The sequence below is a fragment of the Coregonus clupeaformis genome, unplaced genomic scaffold (assembly GCF_020615455.1).
Source record: "Coregonus clupeaformis isolate EN_2021a unplaced genomic scaffold, ASM2061545v1 scaf0001, whole genome shotgun sequence".
NCBI lineage: Eukaryota > Metazoa > Chordata > Actinopteri > Salmoniformes > Salmonidae > Coregonus > Coregonus clupeaformis.
In genome coordinates, this window is record NW_025533456.1 from 3,275,001 (window position 1) to 3,302,407 (window position 27,407).

Consider the following 27,407-nt stretch of genomic DNA (forward strand, 5'->3'; position numbering starts at 1 on the left):
AAAAGTAGACACACACAACTTTTGAAAAAGCATACTTAAAAAACCTCTCATAAAAGTCTAGATAGTACAGTGTCAGTAACAGTTGAGAGATCTGTATCTAAAAGGCTATTTAAAACAAGATCTTGGCAGTTTGGAGGTCAGTCTGTGATATTGAAAAATAAAACTAGTTGAGAGACCAAACAGAATCCTGTGGGTGATGGTGAAGCATAGAAAATGATCAGGTCCTCATATCTTTGCAATAAACCCCTTAAATATACACTATATATATACAAAAGTATGTGGACACCCATTCAAATTAGTGGATTCGGCTATTTCAGCCACACCCGTTACTGACAGGTGTATAAAATCGAGCAGACAGCCATACAATCTCCATAGACAAACATTGGAAGTAGAATGGCCTTACTGAAGAGCTCAGTGACTTTCAACGTGGCACATTTCTGTGGAAATGTCTAGGAGCAACAACAGCTCAGCCGCGAAGTGGTAGGCCACACAAGCTCACAGAATGCGACCGCTGAGTGCTGAAGCGCGTAACAATCGTCAGTCCTGGGTTGCAACACTCACTACAGAGTTCCAAACTGTCTCTGGAAGCAACGTCAGCACATTAACTGTTCGTAGGGAGCTTCATGAAATGGGTTTCCATGGCCGAGCAGCCGCACACAAGCCTAAGATCACCATACACAATGCCAAGCGTCAATTGGAGTGGTGTAAAGCTCCCCGCCATTGGACTCTTGAGCAGTGGAAACGCGTTCTCATAAGTGATGAATCACACTGCACCAGGTGACAGTCCGACAGGTTAATCTGGATTTGGCGGATTCCAGGAGAACGCTACCTGCCCAAATGCATAGTGCCAACTGTAAAGTTTGGTGGAGGAGGAATAATGATCTGGGGCTGTTTTTCATGGTTCGGGCTAGGCCCCTTAGTTTCAGTGAAGGGAAATCTAAACACTACAGCATACAATGACATTCTAGACGATTCTGTGCTTCCAACTTTGTGGCAACAAAGCAAGGTCCATACAGAAATGGTTTGTCGAGATCGGTGTAGAAGAACTTGACTGGCCTGCACAGAGCCCTGACCTTAACCCCATCAAACACCTTTGGGATGAATTGGAACGCCGACTGCGAGCCAGGCCTAATCGCCCAACATCAGTGCCCGACCTCACTAATGCTCTTGTGGCTGAATGGAAGCAAGTCCCCGCAGGAATGTTTCAACATCTAGTGGAAAGCCTTCCCAGAAGAGTGGAGGCTGTTATAGCAGCAAAGGGGGGACCAACTCCATATTAATGCCCATGATTTTGGAATGAGATGTTAGATGAGCAGGTGTCCACATTCTTTTGGTCATGTAGTGTATTTCCTTCAAGCTGATAGAAATGTAAATGTTTCTGAGTTTGTCTGTTTGTAGGAGAAAAGTATGAAAAATGAAAATATTTAATTCTCCAGCCAAAAAAAACTTGGAAATGATTTGGAGGAAGGAGAGAAGTTTATGGTGACAGATGACATTTAAGTTGAAAGAAACCCTGTCTTCCTTCTCTCCTTCCCTTCCTGCACCCCAGACCTTCGAAGATTGACAAAACTGTCAAAAAATTATTTTGAGGCAAGGCAAGGATGGTTTGACTCAGTTGAAGAAACCTTACTTTTCCTCAGGGGTGGACTGGCCATCTGGCATTTTGGGCAAATGCCAGATGGGCTAGTCCATTCTTAGCCCAATGGTCCTGTCTAACTTCGATTTTTCACTGAAAATTATCATTATCTGTCTAAAAATGGGGACCTCAAGAGAAAAAATTGGCCAGTGTGGGGGCCTTCGAGGAAATAAATGGCCCAGTGTGTTAGAAATGGCAGGGCCGATTACTGGTCCTAGTCCGCCCCTGCTTTTCCTCCTTCCCTCTCCCCTTACATTGTTCAACCCAGACTCAGACATAGCTCAGTGGCCCCCCTAAAAAGAGAATACGAGAACACCTTAAAATTGTCTTAAAATGATTTGGACAAGTAGAACAGGTTTTTATAAAGTAACCTCTCCTCGAATTTCATCTGCGTACCCCAGACCTACTGAACCAAAGAAAGATTCAGGAAAAATATGTGGAAATGATTTGGACGAGGAGAGTGAGGTTTCAGGGGGTAAAAAGATTGTTGCAGCCTTATGACTCACCTTGGACAAAAAAGGACTAAAATAAGATAATTAGATATGATCAAATGACAGATCTCACTCAGTTAAAAGAGATCCCTCCTCAACCTTCCCATCCTGACCCTCCTACCCCCATGTAGGTGTATAGATAGACATGAGTGGCGCCCCCTATGGGAGAGAAGGACCACCCCTACCCGACACTCACCGTCCTCGGTGGGCACGTAGACGTTGAGGTAGAGGCAGTCCTCGCTCTGGTTCTGGATGTAGCCGGCTGCCACATCCAGGTTGTCTGTGAACCACACCGGCAGCATGATCTCCGGCAGCACGCCATGCACGTTCTGCGGGCACACCGGGGCGAATGCAGTGGCGTTGCGGATCTCCTGCCAAGAGCCCGGCGCCTCGGGCGGCTGAAAGCGGCGGTCTCCGATGGGCGCGGTGGCGTAGGGCACGCCCAGGTACTGCTCCACTGGCCCCAAGATCTCGTTGTTCAGGTCCTTTTTGAGCCCTCGCAGCTTGCCGTAGTTGGTGGTCACCATGGGCAGCTTGTTGGCGGGGTCCATCTTCTGGCAGGAGGTCAGAGAGAGGCGGAGAGCCAGGCCCAACAGCCAGACTAGACAGGTGTCGGCCATGTTGCAGCGGGGGCGGGGACTAAAGCCGAGACCCCGCCCACTTGGCTTACACAGGGATAGAGGGAAAAGATACATGACTGATAGCTATAAACTGCACCTCCAACTAAACGATTATCGTCCGTCTATGTCTGGGTTCCAAAGAGGACTCAATGTTCATGAAGATATAGAATATTGGAGAGAAAAGGGATAGCAATAGAAAGAGAGAGTTTACGAAAGAAGAAGTGGACCCTCAAAAAGGGGGGAGGTCTGGAGCAAGGGAGTGAGTACAGGAGGATGGGTGGAGGAGGAGTGGAGTGGCGAGGGGGGTGCGGTGTAAATCAGGGGGGCTGGAGGGGTCGGGGGTTAGGGGGAGACCAGGCGGTATTTAGAAGGTGTGGTTGTGGTCAGTGTTGGTGCTCTACGATCGCGGTCGAGAACGGTTCCACGGTCAGAACTCTGTTACGTTCCATCCTCCTGTACGGTCCTCATCACGTTCGATGTCTGCGGTCACAGTTCCTGGTCAACTGTCGCCGTCACAAACTGACCCTGCAGAAGAGAGGGGGGAGAGAAGAGGGGGGAGAGAATGGAGGGAGGTGGGAGAGAGGGGAGAGGAAAGAGGAGAAAATAACAGATTAAGGATTACTTTTGAACACACATGATATCACAGATGGCCTACCAATCAGTACAACCCATCATTCATGTCTGTATTGCTATATGTGAATTTCTAGCAAATGACCAGTGAGTCATATAGTGTATTGGGAATGAAAATCTAAATCAATATCACTGTAGTTCTCCCGAGTGGCGCAGTGGTCTACTAGAGATCCTGGTTCGAATCCAGGCTCTGTCGTAGCCGGCCGCGACCGGGAGACCCATGGGGTGGCGCGCAATTGGCCCAGCATCGTCCAGGGTAGGGGAAGAAATGGCCGGCAGGGCGTTTGCAACGCCAGGGTTGTGGGTTCGATTCCCACAGGGGGTATGAAAAAATAATGGAAAATAATGGGGGAAAAAATGGATAAGAGCGTCTGCTAAATGACTAAAATGTCAAATGTAAAATGTCAATATCTTCTCTGACTTATTTCACCCATAAGAACAACCCCTACACATTGTGACAGCTCCATTACGTCTATGTAGGGATTCATCATCATCATCAGAGTTCCAAAGATGACTAATTAAAGTATAGACATAATCATATCGCTTATCCAAGCCATCTATGATCATTGCTGATCCATCCTTAGTCCTTATTATGGGCTGTAATCACCATGGAGACGCTATTGATGCCTCAATAGTTATAGATATTAATTTACTATTGGGCAGCTGTGGCAGAGCTGACACACACACACACACACACGCGCACACACTCAGAAGGATGCACGCTCGGACACACACACACACATGCCCTAACACACACATACACACGCGCACACACACACAGGATACTGGATTAGACCGGTCTTTCACTGACCATAAGGGTCAAAGGTCACCAGTGGCTGTCTATAAGCAGCTTAGAGAAGCTTCCGGATGCTTTGGATCCCAGCTGCGGTGTGCAAACACAAACACACACACACATCAATAAGTATATACACACATGGGAATGCACCAAACTGCGAACGCATATTGAGTGAGAGAGAGAGAGAGAGGGAGAGAGAGCTGGAGAGAGAGGGAGAGAGAGAGAGAGAGAGATTTGTCTCTTATATTCCAGTAGCATTGCTTCTCTCTCTCTCTCTCCGCCCCATCATTAATGTTACTGTAGGGTAATCAGCAGTCGGAGTATTAAGCTGTACTCCTAGATTGCATACCAAATGGCACCCTATTCCCTATATAGTGCACTACTTTTGAACAGAGCCCATAGGGTTCTGATCAAAAGTACTGCACTATGCAGGGATTAGGATAGCATTTGGAACACAACCTTAGTCCCTCCAGTTTGTCCCTTGTTATTATGTTATCGCCATCCCATAATTGCTCCATTTAATGTCCTCATTAACTGTATTATTGCTTCGGCTGTCTGGGTTTGCTTTTTGCCATTAAAACTATTTGAATTTGAAATTGAGGGAGAGGAGATGGTGAGTTAATATGGAAGTTGTGTTCTGAAGGGGGGATTCATTTAAACACCGATAGGCTGATGCAAATAATAAGGTGAGTCGGTTATGTGAAAAAAAGACTATTTCTTTGGTTCAAGGAAATGATACTGTATTTTAGCTCAGTTTATGCAGTTTGGGGTAGAAAAGGGTTGCGGATATGATGTGCCTTGTAAAGCTAGCGTGACTGTGGGGTGTGTAATTGGAATACAGTGTCCCGCCTGTTAGATTTCTTGTTCCCACTTTATTGTACATTCCATCCTGTTATGTTTCTGTCTGTTTCTATTGCTCACTCGTCTGTCCTTTCTCTCTCTCTTCTTCTTTCTGCATTCCTGTTATTTTCTCTCCCAACCCCCTGTCTTTATCCAAGGCTTTTAGCCCCTAGAGTGTGCATGCATGTGTGATTTTGAGTACACACTTTCCAGTGTGTATGCCTGCATTCTTATACTGTATGTGTGTGTATATACATTTTCCAGTGTGTGTGTGTGGTGGGGTGTGTGGTGGGGGGTGGGTGGGGGGGGGGTCTATAGTCTCTGTGTGGTTTCTCTTCTCCTAATTAAACCTCAGAGAGAGGAGAGGAGACACCAGAGAAACCCTACCCACGCACCCAATATCCCAATAACACACCAGGCCACAGCACATTAAACTTTCATGCTCAAAAACACATAAAAGAGGCCAAGAGAGGAAGCTTCATACTGATCTCAAGGCACACTGGAGAGGGTTGGAATCGCCTTGACGACAATAACCATGGCACACTGTTAAACTGATCTCAGATCAGGAAGTTATAGCAAAGAGAGGATAAATCCATTGAGTGTTAATAGGGAACTGATCTCAAGTCATATCGTAATTACCTAAGGACAAGGACTTCGTAACCCTGCTAAACTGATCTAAGATCAGTGTAATAATGGTCAAGGTGACCTCCAGGGTGGAGGACACAGAGGCTCAGCTGGATCTCTCTGGCCCAGATCAACACTCCATCCTAGGGCTTGGTGAGAGGATGATCCAGGTTGGACATCAGGGTACTGGCAGATGTTAGGCTGCCTGAGGGACAGCCAGGTTTCAGGGCCCGTCTGAGAGGCTTCTAATTGGATAATTGTTTCAATTAAGGAGCCTAATTGGCCAAGCTAGCATTGCCGGGGGGTTGCCAAGTAGCAGCAGGGGGAAAGAGCCAGGGATGGCAATATTCCAACATTAGAGATGTCACACCAGGGGGACATTATTTTGTTAGGTAGGTCCCACTTGAATACACTTGCACGCACACACACACACACACTCATACATGATTCATGTGAGGGAACACAACATCAGAATAGTATTTTCTCCTGTCCTAGGGGGAACACAACATTGACTTGGTGTTGGCAAGCCACCAGTATGAAAATAAAAGCATTTATATTTGTCACCCTGTCTCTGTGTCTACTCCCCCTCATCTGAATCTGGCTTCACACACACAGTCCAGTACGGACAATCTTAGACTTACAGGTCAACGGCAAGTTCTATAGAAAGATACTTGTTTATAATTAAAAGCCAGTGCATGTTTCAGTATCAACTGGGCCCGGGTGCTTTTGTCTTTTGCTGGGTAATGGTTTACCTAACCACTTGGTCTCTATAGGCCTTGCTTATCTGACAGAGGTACGACTGGCGACAGCTTGGTTCCTCTGTAACTTTGTTAGTGGACTCTCAGAGACCCTCATCCTACTAATGGGAGATAATGACTTAGCCAACCAGGGCGACAGAGTGTGTGTGTGTCTGTGCGAGTGTGGATCCAGAAAGCAGCCCAGTGAGCCATCGTGGAAGCAGGGGAGATATCTGGGGATACGATGGGTGTGTGTCTGTGTGTGCGTGCGTGCGTGTGTGAAGTGCCCTCTTCGACAACACCAATCAATTACCTCTATTAAACCCTCAGTGAACAAAATGGAGGAACAGCCAGAAAAAAAAACTATTTTAAACCCCCCTGTGGTGGAGAGGTACAACTCTAAATCTAGGTGGATGCTGCCGAGATCACAGTGGTAAAAGAGAAGAGTGAAAAAGAGGAACACATGGTATATTTGGAGAATTACTTTGATGGACACTGTGTTTTATCCCTTCATTCCTCCAGCCCTCCACTCTTTCATCCCTCCTTCCATCTCATCACGACTCCCAAAGGCTTTAGAGTTTTCAGTTCTAAATCAGTTGACCGTGTGGAGACGGTGTGGCTACCTGTGTTTGTGTGTGTGTGTTTGGTCTAAGCGTTGGGGAGGTAAATCTGAAGCCTTGACGGTGGAAGACTGTGATTGAGGGAGCAGATTATCCCTTTTGTCTCTGCGACCCAATCTGACCCCTCCTGTGACAGGAGGACTGCTCGGCATTCTGGGAGGCGGGGCGGATGGTCGGTCGGTCACCGTGGTGACAGCTCAAGACAGAGAGTGGCCATGCCAACGAGCAGGTCAGCAGCAGTTCACACCACTGTCACTATAACTGGCTCCCTCCTTTATTTATTTCTTTTATTTTATGGTATCATCCCCCCATCACCGCCTCTCTATCTCTCTGTCTGTCCGCCAGGGAGTAAGAGAGGTACGAGTTGACCAAGAGTTCAGTGGGAAAGTCAACGAAGGAGGGAGGGGGAGAGAGAAAGAGAGAGAATAGAGAGAGAAAGAGAAAGAAGAGTGAGAGAAAGAGAGAGAAAGAGAGAGAATAGAGAGAGAAATAGAAGGAGAGGAAAAGAGTCTGAAGAGACAGCAATCAGATGCCGCCATATCTCTCATTCAGACCTGATGATTTGTTTGCAAACTTGACCTTTTTTTCTCTCTCTCTCTCTTTCTCTCTCTTTCTTTCTCTCTCCCTCTCCCTTTCTCTCTCTTTCTCCAGCTGCTTACAGACAACAATAGTGCTTGGCTGGCTACTGCCTAACTACTCACCACCCAGTTACTATCTATTATCACTATTATCTGTGTGTGTCAATGTGTGTGTGTGTGTGTGTGTGTATGTAATATTCATTCACTGTTGATTTTCCCCAAATAAAATACTCTCTGCAAGAATGGCCTGAGAGAGAGAGAGAGAGAGAGAGAGAGAGAACAGAGAACAGAAGTGATTAATGAGAGCAGAATGAGGGTTGGTGGGAGTATTGTAGACAGCTACACACACACACTTCAACACTTCACTTCAGGGAGGAGGGCTCAGAGTTTTCAGACCAACAGAGCACAAAATTGGAAACAATATGACGGTAAGAGTTAAAAGCAAATATTTAGAGGGTTTTAATTTGTGTGAGAGCATGGTTTCTGCCGACGGTCAGAGGCTCTGGGTCTAGCTCTAAGGAGCATGGAGGAGACTGGACACTCATTAGCCAGCTACTGGGTAGATGAATCACTGTCTGACAGACAGAGAGGGGTTGTGTTCCTAACGGCACCCTATTCCCTAGTGCAATACTTTTGACAATAGCCTTTTGGAGAGAGAGAGAGAGAGAGAGAGAGAGAGAGAGAGAGAGAGAGAGAGAGAGAGAGAGAGAGAGAGAGAGAGAGAGAGAGAGAGAGAGAGAGAGAGAGAGAGAGAGAGAGAGAGAGAGAGAGAGAGAGAGAGAGAGAGAGAGAGAGAGAGAGAGAGAGAGACAGGGAGACAGGGAGACAGGGAGACAAGGTCCACATACTCTGCTTGTCTTGTTTTGTCTTGTCTGTCTACACACACACGCCCATACACCTGATACACACAGACAGACAGACAGACAGACAGCAAAACAGATGCACCCACACTGGATATATCTGATACACACAGGGGCAAAGGATAGAGAGATACAACAGATAACATGGAGGTCTACAGGTATATAACAGCTATATTGTGTATGTGATCCTGTGTGTATATGTGTGTGTACTCCTGTGTGTATATGTGTGTGTGTGTGTGTGTGTGTCTTCCCAAGTGTGCGTGCCACTCACTAGTGCCTGGGCGGGTGGTAGTGCGTCACAGCCAGCCCCAGCGTTGTTCTCTGACTGCCATTCTGTCTGTCTGAGTCCCAAGACAGCCTGCCTGACTGACTCCTCTAGAAATCAGCTGGGGCTAATCACACTCACACACACTCTAATCGCACTCACACACCCCAGCTAGCACATTTGGTTCCTTAGAAGTTGTGGGAACGTACATTTTTGGTTTCCCATTGGTACTGGCAACGAAGCCATACGTTTCCTGATTGGTAAAACTGACATTTTTTTAAGCGTTCTGAGAAACAAAGTGAACATTTTGCCTGTTCTGGGAACGTTCATTTTTTGATTGCAGAGAGGTTCTGAGAACATTTTCCTTGGAGGTTTTATTAACGTTATGAGAATGGAAATTATAGGTTATTTGGATGTTTTTGAATAACTTCCTTCAAACATTCACTGAATGTTTCAATAAGACTTTTAATAACACTGCTAGTTTAGTTGGGGTTAACTGTTTTGAACTCCAAGCACACATGGAAATTCATTTGCTGAGGCATTAATCATGCAAAAACAGTTATTTTTTATTGTGGCATGGCATCAGTGAGATTTCTATTCTCTATCCATATAATTAGTCCACTGCGCCACCAGGATGGAGCTAGCATGCCATGTTTTTTCTTTACTCATACAAAGCTGTTCATTTTAGTCTATTCAAACAGACCTCATTCCAAAGGAAACATGCACTCATTAAGAGCACACTTAACAAGGTAGAGGATAGAGAGTGTTTTGTTGATGCTGAGAACGGAATGTACATGTTTTTAAATAACATTCTTAAAACATTATTTGAAACTTACAAAAGTTTTCTGGTCGTTTTTCTGGAATGTTTTCTTAACGTTCTTGGAAACATGTTAGAACCTGCCTTTAAATAGAACCACGGGGAAACCTGTAGGAAACGTTATGCAAAAGTACTGAAATTCCCACAGAAGAATGTTATTTCTTAACGTTCTATGAACTATTTGAGAACGTTCCTAATGTCAAACCAGTTGGAGAACATTCCTAGAACATTACCAAAATGGTAATTAAATGTAACCATGTTTCAACTTTTAGGAAACGTTCTGTTAAAGTAATGAAATAACAAGAAAATAATGTTTTCTGTTAAGTTCCTTAAATGTGCTGAGAATGTGCAAAGCCAAGCAACTATCCTGTACCATTCCCAGGAAGTTGTGGGAAGGTTGTATGCAAAATAAGCATAGGACAACCACCCTCTCACTAAGCGCTAAGAAACATATGGTTCTCAGAACGTTATGTGCTAGCTGGGCCAGGAGAGGCTGAGGATGACACCGCTTAAGGCCAGGAGAAGAGCTGCTCAATAGGGTAGAGGACACGGCCAAGGGCCCTGGGTTTTGGGTGGTTACTGTTATAGTACTACAAGAGATGGGTGCTATTAAAATAGATGATTAAAGTGATTATAGATATCTTACTATCTCACTATATGTGTTTGACTTTGCCTCAGACTACCAGTGGTTATGAGCTGGAGTTCTCATACTTACCTTTTAAAACATGCCCTTATGGTGCATATCATTTAACATTTTACTGCAGTGGGCTAAATCAGGGTCACACAGAGTGTTTCTTGGTAGTCTTAAACAAATCTACTTTGAAAGTATACACCTCACACACATGGTTGTAGGCATACGACCTGGCCAAGGCTTTTGACTCTGTCAATCACCACATTCTTATTGGCAGACTATTTAGCCTTGGTTTCTCAAATGACTGCCTCGCCCGGTTCACCAACTACTTCTCAGATAGAGTTCAATGTGTCAAATCAGAGGGCCTGTTGTCTGGACCTCTGGCAGTCTCTATGGGGGTGCCAAAGGGTTCAATTCTCAGGCTGACTCTATTCTCTGTGTATATCAATGTCGCTCTTGCTGCTGGTGACTCTCAGATCCACCTCTACGCAGACGACACCATTTTGTATACATCTGGCCCTTCACTGGACACTGTGTTAACAAACCTCCAAACGAGCTTCAATGTCATACAACACTCCTTCCGTGGCCTCCAACTGCTCTTAAACAATCGAACGCTGCTTGCACCCGCCCGCCTGACTAGAATCACTACTCTCGGCGGATCTGACTTAGTATATGTGGACAACTACAAATACCTAGGTGTCTGGTTAGACCGTAAACTCTCCTTCCAGACTCACATTAAGCATCTCCAATCCAAAGTTAAATCTGGAATCGGCTTCCTATTTCGCAACAAAGCCTCGTTCACTAATGCTGCTAAACATGCCCTCGTAAAACTGACTATCCTACCGATCCTTGACTTCGGCGATGTAATTTACAAAATCGCTTCCAACACTCTACTCAGCAAATTGGATGTAGTCTATCACAGTGCCATCCGTTTTGTCACCAAAGCCCCATATACTACCCACCATTGTGACCTGTATGCTCTCGTTGGCTGGCCCTCACTACATATTCGTCGCCAAACCCACTGGCTCCAGGTCATCTATAAATCACTTCTAGGCAAATCCCCGCCTTATCTTAGATCATTGGTCACCATAGCAACACCCACCCGTAGTATGCGTTCCAGCAGGTATATCTCACTGGTCATCCCCAAAGGCAACACCTCCTTTGGCCGCCATTCCTTCCAGTTCTCTGCTGCAAATGAATGGAACGAACTGCAAAAATCTCTGAAGCTGGAGACACTTATCTCCCTCACTAACTTTAAGCATCAGTTGTCAGAGCAGCTTACCGATCACTGCACCTGTACACAGCCCATCTGTAATTAGCCCACCCAACTACCTCATCCCCATATTGTTATTTACATTGTTATTTATTTTGCTCATTTGCACCCCAGTATCTCTATTTGCACATTAATTTAATTTTTCATTTTCGTCATTTAGCAGACGCTCTTATCCAGAGCGACTTACAAATTGGTGCATTCACCTTATGATAGCCAGTGGGACAACCACTTTACAATATTTTTTGATTTTTGGGGGGGTGGGGTAAGGGGGGGTAGAAGGATTACTTTATCCTATCCCAGGTATTCCTTAAAATGTGCACATCATCTTCTGCACATCTATCATTCCAGTGTTAATACTAAATTGTAATTATTTTGCACTATGGCCTATTTATTGCCTTACCTCCATAACTTACTACATTTGCACACACTGTATATAGATTTTCTATTGTGTTATTGACTGTACGTTTTGTTTATTCCATATGTAACTCTGTGTTTTTCCGCACTGCTTTGCTTTATCTTGGCCAGGTCGCAGTTGTAAATGAGAACTTGTTCTCAACTGGCTTACCTGGTTAAATAAAGGTTAAATAAAAAATAAATAAAAAACACCTGTACCATGTCAGATATAGAGTTGAAATGTATTCAATTTTGAGTTTGCAATATTACACGTTATATACTGTACATCACAGAAGACTGAAATATAACAAAACCATTTGACATAGAAACACCAGACTTTCTGCTTATAATTTTTTTTTATGTTTATTAATTGTGAAATTATGACAAATATTAATAACATTCCACCCATGAGGCCACTAGAGGGAGATTTGGTCACTTGACTACAGGAAAGGGCTACAGCTTAAATCTGCATACAGTGAAACAGCGCCACTGTTCGTCCCAGCGCATTTGTTATTGTTTTGTTTTGTTGATGAAACAGAGGAGCGGAGCATCCAGCATTGTGTAAAATAATATTTTCAGCACACACTCTGCTGTTCTATTGCGCATGTAATATGCAATGATGTCAAAGGGGGAAAAAACTGTGTTTGTTGTTTGAAGTAACTTCTTTGTTGTTGTAATATCGCAAACGGACGTGGCAGTTTCACCAAGTACGGACTCCAGATTTTAAATTCTACATTTACTTTGAGTTAGATTGAATTGACTGAGTTCAATTGACTGAGCTGGAATGACCCTGAGCCTAACATTAGCTCCAAGCAGCCATCAGTCAGTCAGCAGTATGTTATCATTGGAAGTGAACATTACCAGGCAGACATATGGAGCATATGGTGAGGACCTGCTGGGCTGTGGCCCCAGGGCAGTAGAAAGAAGGCTGGGGGGACTGGGGCCGGTGAGGGGCCACTGGTACTGGAGGCCCTGGGGCAGACTGGGGTAGAGTGGGAGCGCAGATCAGGCTGGGGACAAGGCACTGGAGGGCATAGGGGAAGATATGGAGAGAGGGAGGGTGCAGAAACATGGTGGTTGAACTCTGACTCGGAGGGAGGGAGGGAGGGAGGGAGGGAGGGAGGGAGGGAGGGAGGGAGATTTCACCCAGATGGGTTGCATGACACATGCAATTGTATCAGAATGTTACGTGATCAGCAATATTGTTGTTGTTGATGTTTGATTTACCCCTAAATCAGTGATGCTGATTAGGGTAAAATATTTTTCCAGCATTCTACAAATGTTCCATCCCGATGAATAAATCACTTTTCTCCCAGGTAACCAGGTATTTCTCACCCAAACCGGAATTGTCATTCTAAAGCATATAAAGCATATTAATATCTGGATTTGATTAAAGCTTTGATCAGTATGAACATTTAAAATGTATGCTACCTGAGACTGATGAGACAAACATTAAATACATTTTATGAGCCCAAACCCCAAAAAGCCCAAATGATTGTGCCATTATCCAATACATAGCCTATGATGTACAGTGCATTCAGAAATTATTCATGAAATGTTTGCAAATGTATTACAAATTAAAAATAGAAATATCTTATTTACATAAGTTTTCAAACCCTTTCCTATGACACTCGAAATTGAGCTCAGAGGCATTCTGTTTCCATTGATCATCCTACAACTTGATTGGAGTCCACCTGTGGTAAATTCAATTGATTGGACATGATTTGGAAAGGCACACACCTGTCTATATAAGGTCCCACAGTTGACAGTGCATGTCAGAGCAAAAACCAAGCCATGAGGTCGAAGGAATTGTCCTGTATCATTCTTAAATGGAAGAAGTTTGGAACCACCAAGACCACCCTGGCCACCCTGCCAAACTGAACAATCAGGGGAGAAGGGTCTTGATCAGGGGGGAGACTAAGAACCCGACGGTCACTCTGACAGAGCTCCAGAGTTCCTCTGTGGAGATGGGAGAACCTTCCAGAAGGACAACCATCTCTGCAGCACTCCACCAATCAGGCCTTTATGGTAGAGTGGCCAGACGGAAGCCACTCCTCAGTAAAAGGTACATGACAGCCCGCTTGGAGTTTGCCTAAAGGCACCTAAAGGACTCTCAGACCATGAGAAACAAGATTCTGAATGCCAAGTGTCACATCTGGAGGAAACCTGGCACCATCCCTACGGTGAAGCATGGTGGATGTTTTTCAGCGGCAGGGATTGGGAGACTAGTCAGGATCGAGGGAAAGATGAATGGAGCAAAGTACAGAGAGATCCTTGATGAAAACCTGCTCCAGAGCGCTCAGGACCTCAGACTGGGGTGAAGGTTCACCTTCCAACAGGACAACGACCCTAAGCACACAGCCAAGAGAACGCAGGAGTGGCTTCGGGACAAGTCTCTGAATGACCTTGAGTGGCCCAGCCAGAGCCCGGACTTGAACCCGATCGAACATCTCTGGAGAGACCTGAAAATAGCTGTGCAGCGACGCTCCCCATCCAACCTGACAGAGCTTGAGAGGATCTGCAGAGAAGAATGGGGAAAACTCCCCGAATACAGGTGTGCCAAGCTTGTAGCATCATACCCAAGAAGACTCAAGGTTGTAATCACTGCCAAAAGTGCTTCAACAAAGTACTGAGCAAAGGGTGTGAATACTTATGTACATGTGACATTTTTAATACATTTGCAAACATTTCTAAAAACCTGTTTTTGCTTTGTCATTATGGGGTATTGTGTGTAGATTGGTGTGGGGGAAAAAAACAATTGAATAAATGTTAGAATAAGGCTGTAACGTAACAAAATGTGGAAAAAGTCAAGGGGTCTGAATACTTTTCGAATGCACTGTATAGGCTACTGCACATTGCGCACGACAGAAAAACATAAAAGCCCATAGATGTAGCTAGCTATATGCTCTCTTAGGGAAATACATGAAACTAGCTCCAGTAGACTAATCTTTTTGTACTGTCCTGTATTGTATTATATGGACTGAAATTATGCACTACTTTCAAACCATGAAGCTGGGAGAGAATATTTTTTATTTATTTTTTTACCTTTATTTAACTAGGCAAGTCAGTTAAGAACAAATTCTTATTTAGAATGACAGCCTACACCGGCCAAACCCGGACGACGCTGGGCCAATTGTGCACCACCCTATGGCTGGGAGAGAATATGCGATACTGGTGCAGGCCAACAAAGTTACAATTATAGGCTAGCAAATTTTTTGGGGGAAATATAATAGGGCTATTTTACATTTACAGTGGGGAAAAAAAGTATTTAGTCAGCCACCAATTGTGCAAGTTCTCCCACTTAAAAAGATGAGAGAGGCCTGTAATTTTCATCATAGGTACACGTCAACTATGACAGACAAAATGAGAAAAGAAATTCCAGAAAATCACATTGTAGGATTTTTTATGAATTTATTTGCAAATTATGGTGGAAAATAAGTATTTGGTCAATAACAAAAGTTTCTCAATACTTTGTTATATACCCTTTGTTGGCAATGACACAGGTCAAACGTTTTCTGTAAGTCTTCACAAGGTTTTCACACACTGTTGCTGGTATTTTGGCCCATTCCTCCATGCAGATCTCCTCTAGAGCAGTGATGTTTTGGGGCTGTCGCTGGGCAACACGGATTTTCAACTCCCCTCCAAAGATTTTCTATGGGGTTGAGATCTGGAGACTGGCTAGGCCACTCCAGGACCTTGAAATGCTTCTTACGAAGCCACTCCTTCGTTGCCCGGGCGGTGTGTGTGGGATCATTGTCATGCTGAAAGACCCAGCCACGTTTCATCTTCAATGCCCTTGCTGATGGAAGGAGGTTTTCACTCAAAATCTCACGATACATGGCCCCATTCATTCTTTCCTTTACACGGATCAGTCGTCCTGGTCCCTTTGCAGAAAAACAGCCCCAAAGCATGATGTTTCCACACCCATGCTTCACAGTAGGTATGGTGTTCTTTGGATGCAACTCAGCATTCGTTGTACTCCAAACACGACGAGTTGAGTTTTTACCAAAAAGTTCTATTTTGGTTTCATCTGACCATATGACATTCTCCCCAATCCTCTTCTGGATCATCCAAATGCACTCTAGCAAACTTCAGACGGGCGTGGACATGTACTGGCTTAAGCAGGGGGACACAGCAGGATTTGAGTCCCTGGCGGCGTAGTGTGTTACTGATGGTAGGCTTTGTTACTTTGGTCCCAGCTCTCTGCAGGTCATTCACTAGGTCCCCCCGTGTGGTTCTGGGATTTTTGCTCACCGTTCTTGTGATCATTTTGACCCCACGGGGTGAGATCTTGCGTGGAGCCCCAGATCGAGGGAGATTATCAGTGGTGTTGTATGTCTTCCATTTCCTAATAATTGCTCCCACAGTTGATTTCTTCAAACCAAGCTGCTTACCTATTGCAGATTCAGTCTTCCCAGCCTGGTGCAGGTCTACAATTTTGTTTCTGGTGTCCTTTGACAGCTCTTTGGTCTTGGCCATAGTGGAGTTTGGAGTGTGACTGTTTGAGGTTGTGGACAGGTGTATTTTATATTGATAACAAGTTCAAACAGGTGCCATTAATACAGGTAACGAGGGGAGGACAGAGGAGCCTCTTAAAGAAGAAGTTACAGGTCTGTGAGAGCCAGAAATCTTGCTTGTTTGTAGGTGACCAAATACTTATTTTCCACCATAATTTGCAAATAAATTCATTAAAAATCCTACAATGTGATTTTCTGGATTTTCTTATCTCATTTTGTCTGTCATAGTTGATGTGTACCTATGATGAAAATTACAGGCCTCTCTCATCTTTTTAAGTGGGAGAACTTGCACAATTGGTGGCTGACTAAATACTTTTTTTCCCCACTGTATATAACTAGCAGGCTGACACATATATACACTGCTCAAAAAAATAAAGGGAACACTTAAATAACACAATGTAACTCCAAGTCAATCACACTTCTGTGAAATCAAACTGTCCACTTAGGAAGCAACACTGATTGACAATAAATGTCACATGCTATTGTGCAAATGGAATAGACAACAGGTGGAAATTATAGGCAATTAGCAAGACACCCCCAATAAAGAAGTGGTTCTGCAGGTGGTGACCACAGACCACTTCTCAGTTCCTATGCTTCCTGGCTGATGTTTTGGTCACTTTTGAATGCTGGCGGTGCTTTCACTCTAGTGGTAGCATGAGACGGAGTCTACAACCCACACAAGTGGCTCAGGTAGTGCAGCTCATCCATGATGGTACATCAATGCGAGCTGTGGCAAGAAGGTTTGCTGTGTCTGTCAGCGTAGTGTCCAGAGCATGGAGGCGCTACCAGGAGACAGGCCAGTACATCAGGAGACGTGGAGGAGGCCGTAGGAGGGCAACAACCCAGCAGCAGGACCGCTACCTCCGCCTTTGTGCAAGGAGGAGCAGGAGGAGCACTGCCAGAGCCCTGCAAAATGACCTCCAGCAGGCCACAAATGTGCACATGTCTGCTCAAACGGTCAGAAACAGACTCCATGAGGGTGGTATGAGGGCCCGACGTCCACAGGTGGGGGTTGTGCTTACAGCCCAACACCGTGCAGGACGTTTGGCATTTGCCAGAGAACACCAAGATTGGCAAATTCGCCACTGGCGCCCTGTGCTCTTCACAGATGAAAGCAGGTTCACACTGAGCACATGTGACAGACGTGACAGAGTCTGGAGACGCCGTGGAGAACGTTCTGCTGCCTGCAACATCCTCCAGCATGATCGGTTTGGCGGTGGGTCAGTCATGGTGTGGGGTGGCATTTCTTTGGGGGGGCCGCACAGCCCTCCATGTGCTCGCCAGAGGTAGCCTGACTGCCATTAGGTACCGAGATGAGATCCTCAGACCCCTTGTGAGACCATATGCTGGTGCGGTTGGCCCTGGGTTCCTCCTAATGCAAGACAATGCTAGACCTCATGTGGCTGGAGTGTGTCAGCAGTTCCTGCAAGAGGAAGGCATTGATGCTATGGACTGGACCGCCCGTTCCCCAGACCTGAATCCAATTGAGCACATCTGGGACATCATGTCTCGCTCCATCCACCAACGCCACGTTGCACCACAGACTGTCCAGGAGTTGGCGGATGCTTTAGTCCAGGTCTGGGAGGAGATCCTCAGGAGACCATCCGCCACCTCATCAGGAGCATGCCCAGGCGTTGTAGGGAGGTCATACAGGCACGTGGAGGCCACACACACTACTGAGCCTCATTTTGACTTGTTTTAAGGACATTACATCAAAGTTGGATCAGCCTGTAGTGTGGTTTTCCACTTTAATTTTGAGGGTGACTCCAAATCCAGACCTCCATGGGTTGATACATTTGATTTCCATTGATCATTTTTGTGTGATTTTGTTGTCAGCACATTCAACTATGTAAAGAAAAAAGTATTTAATAAGATTATTTCATTCATTCAGATCTAGGATGTGTTGTTTAAGTGTTCCCTTTATTTTTTTGAGCAGTGTACCTTTCATAATATTTCCCCTAATGTTGTGCGTATTAGCCTACCTCCTCTTTCTCTCTCTAGTGTTGCTTCAGTCCTTCCTTGCTTTCAACAGTTAAATGAACTAAGTTTTGTTGTCCTTATCTTCATCATTATAATGACATGCTTGAATAACATAGGACTAGAATAAGTTGCAGAAGGCTTTTACTTTTCTTCACGAACATTGAATGGTTATGGGTTTGAATATATCTGCTATAGCCTACCGCCATTGTGTGTTTTCTCTTCTTTCAAACTCCCCATGAGTTCTATTGGCTGCTGTATTTCATATTCAGTAAACAAGAGCTTGCATGCCTCTTCGATTAGTATATTAGTATAAGAAATGCACCAAAAAAAATCCAGCAAGCTATTCTAGTCTAGCTTTTCCAGGGACTCCAAGAGTTAAGGAGCAATTTTTAAGCAGAGATGCCAGCGGAGCGCAGGTGCGTGTTGTGCAAGAGACAGAGGCTATAAGTTAGAAGTTTACATCATCCATTAACAAAATTTAAGGCTAATACCCTATTTAACTTATTACCTGAAAGAGGTAGGGTAGGACTCTATCTACTGTTATATATATATATATATATATATATATACTGAGTGTAGCAAACATTAAGAACCCCTGCTGAACAGGTGAATCCAGGTGAAAGCTATGATCCCTTATTGATGTCACTTGTTAAATCCACTTCAATCAGTGTAGATGAAGGGGTGGAGACAGGTTAAATAAAGATTTTTAATCTTGAGACAATTGAGAAATGGAATGTGTATGTGTGCCATTCAGAGGGCGAATGACAAGACATAAGATTTAAGTGCCTTTGAACGGGGTATAGTAGTAGGTGCCAGGCGCACCAGTTTGAGTATGTCAAGAACTGTAACGCTGCTGGGTTTTTCACGCTCAACAGTTTCCCTTGTGTGTCAAGAATGGTCCACCACCCAAAGGATATCCAGCCAACTTGGCACAACTGTGGGAAGCATTGGAGTCAACATGGGCCAGCATCCCTGTGGAACGTTTCGAAACCTTGTAGAGTCCATGCCCCAACGAATTAAGGCTGTTCTGAGGGCAAAAGGGGGTGCATCTCAATATTAACTCAATGTTCCTAATGTTTTGTATACTCAGTGTATATTTAAGTGATAATGCCCGAAAAGCCGGTGTTTGGAGGATATATGACACGGGCGTTGTTAGCAAGCTGGCAAACCGTACCAATATATCCTCCAAACACTGGCTTCAAGGGCATTATCACATTTATACAACGGGTTACCAACATATTCAAATAATGATTGACATGTTTTCATTAAAAACATTATTTTGATGAATTTATTCATACTATTTCATCCTTCCACAAGATATCGTCCCGACACAAATCTAGGGTTGCTACCCAAGCCGGCTGGTTGTTTGTTCTATCAGTTCGGTTGCCAGAGACGCGACCCAGTCGTTTAGTCTTTTTGTTCTGTATCTATGGACACGACCCAGTCGTTCGTTTTAAATGTTGCCATACTGGCTGGCAACGTTCTGATCCCTTTCTTGCTAGCTAGCCAACTACGGCTAATTTAAAGTCACATCAAAAAGTATAACAACAGTAGCTGCATTTGCATTTGTTTAAGCTGTTTACTAGTGACATTTATTTGGACACATCCATAACAATGAGCTAATGAGGTGCGATTTTGCCTTGCATAGAAAATGTGCTCACTTGTCAGGACACTGTTGTTCAGAGGAGCTAGCCAACAACACAACTAACACAATCACTTCAAACTGAAGTTGGAAAGACTGAAAACTAGCTGCACTTCATTTCGTTTTACCTTTTTCCAATTGACATTTCTTTGTATTTATCCATAAAAAGAATGCCAGCTGATTCATGATTTCGACTGACTGAGAAACGCTGCCTGCCTGTCTGTCTCGTCCCGACTCCCGACACGTTCATTACTATGGGACAGCTGGAGATCGAGTTTGAATATTGAAACAATGTTGCAAATGTCGGAGAGACAGACAGCAAGGTTTATACAAATCTCTGCTGTTGAAAACGAAATGTTAGTCTAAAAGAAATGTGCGATAATGTCTAGATGCTCTTTATAGTGGAGATCAAGTTTATAAATTGCCTGGCTGGGCTGATGAGACAGTGGATTGCGCAGTCATATGGACCAGAGTAAATAGGCATTTTAACGTCATAGATTTAGCCGGTGGTACTTGTGGAATAGACGGGCTGGAATGCAGTTTTAACCAATCAGCATTTTCTGCAAAAATGATAGTACAGAATTCTTGCCACCAACAAAATGTTGAATATTTGGGGCATAAAATCATCGCAGCGCTGCAGATTTTGTTGTGAGGATACAGAATCAATAAACCATTTGTTTTGGTATTGCCCTCAGGTAGCCTGTTTCTGGTCTCTGGTTTAGGAATGGCTGAAAAAACATAACAATCTAAAATTGACCCTAGAAATAGCATTGTTGGGAGATCTGGATGTCAGCTTCCTGCTTCCCCTGTTTGTCTCCTGGCCTCTAGAGGTCAGCTGTGTTCCCCTTTGCCTTAGTTCTTCCTCATGTGTCCTAATTAGCTTATCCAGGTCACCTGTGCCTTGTTTCCCCTTGTGTATTTTAGCTGTGTGTTTTCCCCTTGTTTCTCACTTGGTTATTGCGTCCTGACTGTGTGTCTCCTGCTTTGTCTCACCGTGTCTGTCCTAGTAAGTTTTTGAAGTTATCTTTAGTTTGTTTTTCTCCCTCGTGGAGTTGTTTTGTTTTGCCTCCTGTTTTGGAACATTAAATCTACTTGCCTGGAGTATTGCCTTGGGTGTTTTATTTGGGTCCTACAACATCTCCTCTGTGGCTAAGGGGTAGTACCCCCAGCTCTACACTTCTGAGACCGGAGTTCTAACCCGGATTGTGACAGAATAACCAAGTCAATCATGGACCCAGAAACACTCAGTTCCCAGGACCTGTTGGCGGTGATCATTCGACATGAGGCTTCTTTCCAGCGCCATGAAGCCGTTCTCAGCCGACAAGAGGAGCTGATGGCTAGACATTCTCAACTCCTGGCCGAAATGATGAGTTCCCTTCACCAGCTCTTTGAACGCCTCCTTGGTCCTCCCCCTTCCCCCGGTCACCTCCCAGTGACGACAGGCCTTCTCGGTTGGCGGAGCCCCGACTACCACCTCCCAAGCCCTTTTCTGGCGATCCAAGCTCTTGCCAGGGTTTCCTCACCCAATGCTCCCTCACCTTCGAGCTCCAACCCTCAAGTTTTCCCACAGACCGGTCCAAGATTGCCTACCTCATTACCCTTCTTTCAGACAAGGCGCCGCCTGGGCCTCTGCGGTGTGGCAGTCCCAGGAGGCCTGTTGTGACTCCCACGCTGCATTTGTAGAAGAGTTCAAGCGGGTGTTCGATCATCCTGTCAGTGGGCGGGAGGCTTCCAAGCGCCTACTGTCTCTCCGTCAGGGCCCCCAGAGCACGGCAGATTTTGCCATTGAGTTCCGAACCATAGCAGCAAGGAGCGGATGGAATGATGAAGCGCTGAGGGTCTGCTTTCAGGGAGGGTTATCTGAGCCCCTTCAAGATGAGTTAGCCACCCGTGAACCAGCTGAAGATCTCGAGTCCCTCATAGCCTTGGCCATCCGCCTGGACAATCGTCTAGGAGAGCGGAGAACGGCTCGCCGTCAGGTGTCTCAGTCCCAAGTTCCTCTGAGCAGCTCTGTTTCTCCTGTTTGGACTCCGTCATTCAGAGCTGCCCCGGCTCCTGAACTGCCCCAGGATTCCCCGGAGAGCATGCAGTTAGGCCGTTCCAGGCTTTCTTCCAACGAAAGGAACGTCGCATGAGGGAGCGTCGGTGCCTCTACTGCGGGGTTGCCGGCCACTTCCGCTCCACTTGCCCCGAGCTCGGGAAACGCCTGTCCCCGCCCAGCTACAGGAGGGTTGTGATGGGGAAAATTAGAGCTCCTCCTACTAACGCGGTCCTAGCTATTCCAGCCACTCTGTCCTGGGAGGGCCACCAGCATCGGGTCCAGGCTATGATCGATTCCCGGTGCCGCAGGTGATTTTATGGATGTAACCTTGGCTAAGGAACTTAAGATCCCTACCCAACTACTTCCCTCAACCCCAGGCAGTTACAGCCTTAGATGGCAGACCTCTGGAACCAGGAAAAGTTACTGAGGCGACTCAGTCCCTGCGACTTACCATCTCTCAACACCAGCAGGAGGAGACCTTCTATCTCATTGACTCTCCCGAGTATCCTATTATCCTGGGTCACCCTTGGCTATGCAGACATAATCCCCAGATCGACTGGCCTACTGGCACCATTCTTAGCTGGGGTCCCACTTGCCAACTCACCTGCATGCTTCAGAGTTCCTCAGCCCCTAGTACCCAGTTTCAAGAGTCTGTTGACGTCTCCCGAGTCCCCAGTGTTTACCATCGGTTCAAGGCAGTGTTCAGCAAGGCCCGGGCTACTGCCTTACCGCCTCATCGCACTTATGACTGTGCCATTGATCTACTCCCTGGGTGCTGCCCTCCTAGAGGTCGGATCTTTTCCTTGTCCTCCCCGAGCACGCAGCTATGGACACCTACATTAAGGAGTCCTTGGCAGCCGGCCTCATCTATGCCTCTACTTCCCGGCTGGGGCGGGCTTCTTTTTGTTGAAAAGAAAGACGGGGGTCTGAGGCCTTGTATTGATTACCGGGGACTCAACAAGATCACGGTTCGGAATCGATACCCTCTTCCTCTCATGGCCACTGCTTTTGAGCTGCTTCAAGGGGCTTCCATTTTTACTAAGCTGGATCTCCGCAATGCTTACCATCTCGTGCGGATCCGGCCAGGAGACGAATGGAAGACGGCGTTCAACACGCCCACGGGACACTATGAATATCGGGTGATGCCGTTCGGGCTCACCAATGCCCCCGCAGTATTCCAAGCCCTGATTAATGATGTTCTCCGGGATATGCTTAATCTGTTCGTCTTCGTGTACCTGGGACGATATCCTCATCTTCTCGAGGTCACTGAAGGAACATGAGGGGCATGTTAGCCGGGTTCTCCAGAGGCTCCTTGACAATCACCTCTACGTTAAGCCTGAGAAGTGTGAATTTCATGTTTCTCAGACTCAGTTTCTCGGGTTTATTGTCACTCCCGGGCACCTAGAGATGGATCCCAAGAAGGTCAAGGCGGTCCACGATTGGCCCACACCTGCCACGGTCAAGGAGGTTCAACGGTTCATTGGCTTTTCTAACTTCTATCGGAAGTTCATCAAGAATTTCAGCTCGGTGGTAGCCCCCTTGACGACGCTTACCAAGGGAGGAGGGACCAAGATTCACTGGGGTCCGGAAGCAGCAGGGGCCTTCGAGGATCTCAAGCGCCGCTTCACTTCTGCTCCGATTCTGGTGACCCCTGACCCAGAGAGACCTTTCGTGGTGGAGGTGGACGCCTCAGAGGTGGGGGTGGGAGCCGTCCTGTCACAGAGGGGTGCGGATGGGAGATTACACCCTTGTGCCTTCATGTCTCGCCGCCTGTCTGAGGCCGAGCGCAACTACCACGTGGGGGATCTAGAGTTGCTTGCGGTAAAACTGGCCTTGGAAGAGTGGCGCCATTGGCTTGAGGGGGCTCAGCACCCTTTCCAGGTTCTCACAGACCACAAGAACCTGGAATATCTCCAACAGGCTAAGCGGATGAACCCTCGGCAAGCACGATGGTCCCTTTTCTTTAATCGATTCCAGTTCCTCCTGACTTACCGACCTGGCACCAAGAACGTCAAGCCGGATGCTCTGTCTCGAGTCTATTCTCCCGAGGTACAAGAGAAGCCCTTGGCATCGATTATTCCGAGGTCTAGGATCGTCGCACCTCTTCAGTGGGAACTAGAAAGAGGGGTACGAGAAGCTCTTGCCCATGAGCCCGATCCAGGCGGTGGTCCTGCCGGTCGCCTGTACGTTCCTCTCTCGGTTCGGGCCCGCGTCTTGCAGTGGGGTCATGAGTCGCCCTTGACATGCCATCCTGGCAGTGCTCGCACACTGGAGTTCCTCCGACGGCGGTTTTGGTGGCCGTCCATCAAGAAGGACGTGCAGGTCTATGTTGAGGCCTGCCCTGTGTGCAACCAGGGGAAAGTCGACACGCCAGCGACCCCAGGGACTGCTCCATCCCTTACCTGTTCCTCGAAGGCCATGGTCACACCTTTCTCTGGACTTTGTTACGGGACTTCCTCTATCCCAGGGCAACACCGTCATCCTTGTGGTGGTAGACCGTTTCTCTAAGGCTGCCCGGTTTATTCCCCTGCCCAAGCTGCCCTCGGCTAAGGAGACTGCTGAGCTCCTCATGAACCATGTCTTCCGGATATTTGGCATTCCCCTGGACGTGGTCTCTGACCGAGGTCCCCAATTCTCGTCCCGGTTTTGGGGGCCTTCTGCAGGCTTATTGGGGCCACAGCCAGCCTATCGTCAGGATTCCATCCAGAGTCTAATGGCCAAACGGAACGGATTAATCAGGATCTGGAGACCACCCCTGCGGTGTATGGCGGCCAGTAATCCCACGTCTTGGGCCACCTATATCATTTGGGCTGAATATGCCCACAACACCCTCCAGTCCTCAGCCACCGGATTGTCCCCCTTCGAATGCCAGTTCGGTTACAACCCTCCATTATTTCCAGAGGAAGAGGCGCAAGTTGGTGTTCCCTCGGCCCAGCGCTTTGTCCAACGCTGTAGGCGGACCTGGAAGAAGGCCAGGTGTACCCTCCTTCGGACCTCCCAGAGATACCAAAGTCAGGCTAATCGCCACCGCCGGACGGCCCCTAGTTTCCGAGCTGGTCAGAGAGTTTGGTTGGCCACTAAGAACTTGCTCCCTCCGGGTCGAATCCAAGAAGCTTTCCCAGAGATACATCGGCCCTTTCCGCATTGCTAGAAAGGTTAACCCTGTTTCGTATCGTTTAGTTCTGCCTCGCTCCCTTAGAGTTAACCCCACTTTCCATGTTTCACTCCTTAAACCTGTCTTGTCTTCTCCTTTTGCCCCCCACACAGACCCCCGCCACCTCCCAGGATCATAGACGGCCAGCCAGCCTACACAGTCCGCCGGATACTGGACTCCCGGAGGGTCCAGAACTCTCTGCAGTATCTGGTGGACTGGGAGGGCTACGGGCCAGAGGAGCGCTCCTGGGTTCCAGCCAGGGACATCCTGGACCCAGGGTTGATCCGAGATTTTCGCACCCTGGGGCCAGGGTGTTCTGGAAGGAACGTCAGGAGTCGTTCCTAGAGGAGGGGGTCCTGTCAGCTTCCTGCTTCCCCTGTTTGTCTCCTGGCCTCTAGAGGTCAGCTGTGTTCCCCTTTGCCTTAGTTCTTCCTCATGTGTCCTAATTAGCTTATCCAGGTCACCTGTGCCTTGTTTCCCCTTGTGTATTTTAGCTGTGTGTTTTCCCCTTGTTTCTCACTTGGTTATTGCGTCCTGACTGTGTGTCTCCTGCTTTGTCTCACCGTGTCTGTCCTAGTAAGTTTTTTGAAGTTATCTTTAGTTTGTTTTTCTCCCCTCGTGGAGTTGTTTTGTTTTGCCTCCTGTTTTGGAACATTAAATCTACTTGCCTGGAGTATTGCCTTGGGTGTTTTATTTGGGTCCTACAACATCTCCTCTGTGGCTAAGGGGTAGTACCCCCAGCTCTACACTTCTGAGACCGGAGTTCTAACCCGGATTGTGACACTGGAGAGACCTGGTCAGTCAATTACTAATATACTAATACTCTTAGTAAAAGTACTTATCTTCAACTTACAATCTGTGGATTCTGTTCGATTAGATAGATTCAAGTTCTATGTTAAACATCACAGCACAGTTGAAAGATATATGGTGCGTAGAAATCCGAAGAGGGTGGCCAGCAGAGATAGGTGGGATGGGCTGAGGGAGGCGGAGGTTTGGAATGTGGAATTGGAGACAAGTGGGAGTGGAGTTGCTGGGCGGGGGATAGAATGATGGTCAAAGATAAACGTTTAAAAAATATATATATGTATATAGTTTAAATGACACTGAGGGGCAGTATTGTTACATCTAATGCTTGTTTGCCTGAGGCTGATGCCGCGCAGATGTTTGTACGCGTGTACACATGCATATACACACACTCTCATTCAAACGCACACACGTGCACATACACGGACACACACATACACACATGTAAATAATGCCATACATGCACTTAAATGTATTCAGTTGGCCTTGATGTCTTATGTTTTTTGCATTGTTGTTTTCTGTTTTACTTTGTCTTTGTCTTTTTTCTCTTTTGTCAATTTTGTTGGTTTGCTGGGTGGGGGTGGGGGGTCTTGGGGGTGGGGAATGGAATTATTTTATTATGATTTTTTTTTCTCGGGGGGGGGAGACTGTGGGGGGGTCTCGGATGGTTGAGGGGCAGCTCTCGGGGAACTGTGGGGGGGATCTTGGAGGGCTGGTGGCCTGGCGGTTGGGAGCTTAGGCCGGTGGCTGATAGGTCGCTGGTTCGGGTCCCCATTTTGACCTTGTGGGAGATCTGTCGACGTGCCCTTGAGCAGGGCGTTGACCCTGGTTGCTTCTGTGGGTCGCTCTGGATGGGAGTCTGTTAGATGACTGAATGTAATGTAAATGTTGAGCGGCTTCACTACAGGTAGACTTTATGTTTTAATATTCAATTAAATTAAAAAAAAAAATCAGCATTCAGGATTAGACCCACCCATTGCATAAATATATATATACAGTGGGGAAAAAAAGTATTTAGTCAGCCACCAATTGTGCAAGTTCTCCCACTTAAAAAGATGAGAGAGGCCTGTAATTTTCATCATAGGTACACGTCAACTATGACAGACAAATTGAGGAAAAAAAATCCAGAAAATCACATTGTAGGATTTTTAATGAATTTATTTGCAAATTATGGTGGAAAATAAGTATTTGGTCACCTACAAACAAGCAAGATTTCTGGCTCTCACAGACCTGTAACTTCTTCTTTAAGAGGCTCCACTGTCCTCCACTCGTTACCTGTATTAATGGCACCTGTTTGAACTTGTTATCAGTATAAAAGACACCTGTCCACAACCTCAAACAGTCACACTCCAAACTCCACTATGGCCAAGATCAAAGAGCTGTCAAAGGACACCAGAAACAAAATTGTAGACCTGCACCAGGCTGGGAAGACTGAATCTGCAATAGGTAAGCAGCTTG

The 27,407-nt window shown here is 46.3% G+C and overlaps 1 protein-coding gene across 2 annotated transcripts in view; it reads right to left on the minus strand.

Annotated features, from left to right (window-relative positions):
- The window catches only part of LOC121554549 (neuroligin-2-like), a 247,169-nt gene that overhangs the window by 137,245 nt on the left and 82,517 nt on the right, over nt 1–27,407 (minus strand). For both annotated transcript variants that reach the window (XM_045212247.1, XM_045212246.1), the window contains exon 2: nt 2,324–3,272. In XM_045212247.1, the coding sequence (XP_045068182.1) occupies nt 2,324–2,822 (499 nt within the window). In that variant the 5' untranslated portion in view covers nt 2,823–3,272. The remainder of the gene's footprint in view (nt 1–2,323; nt 3,273–27,407) is intronic.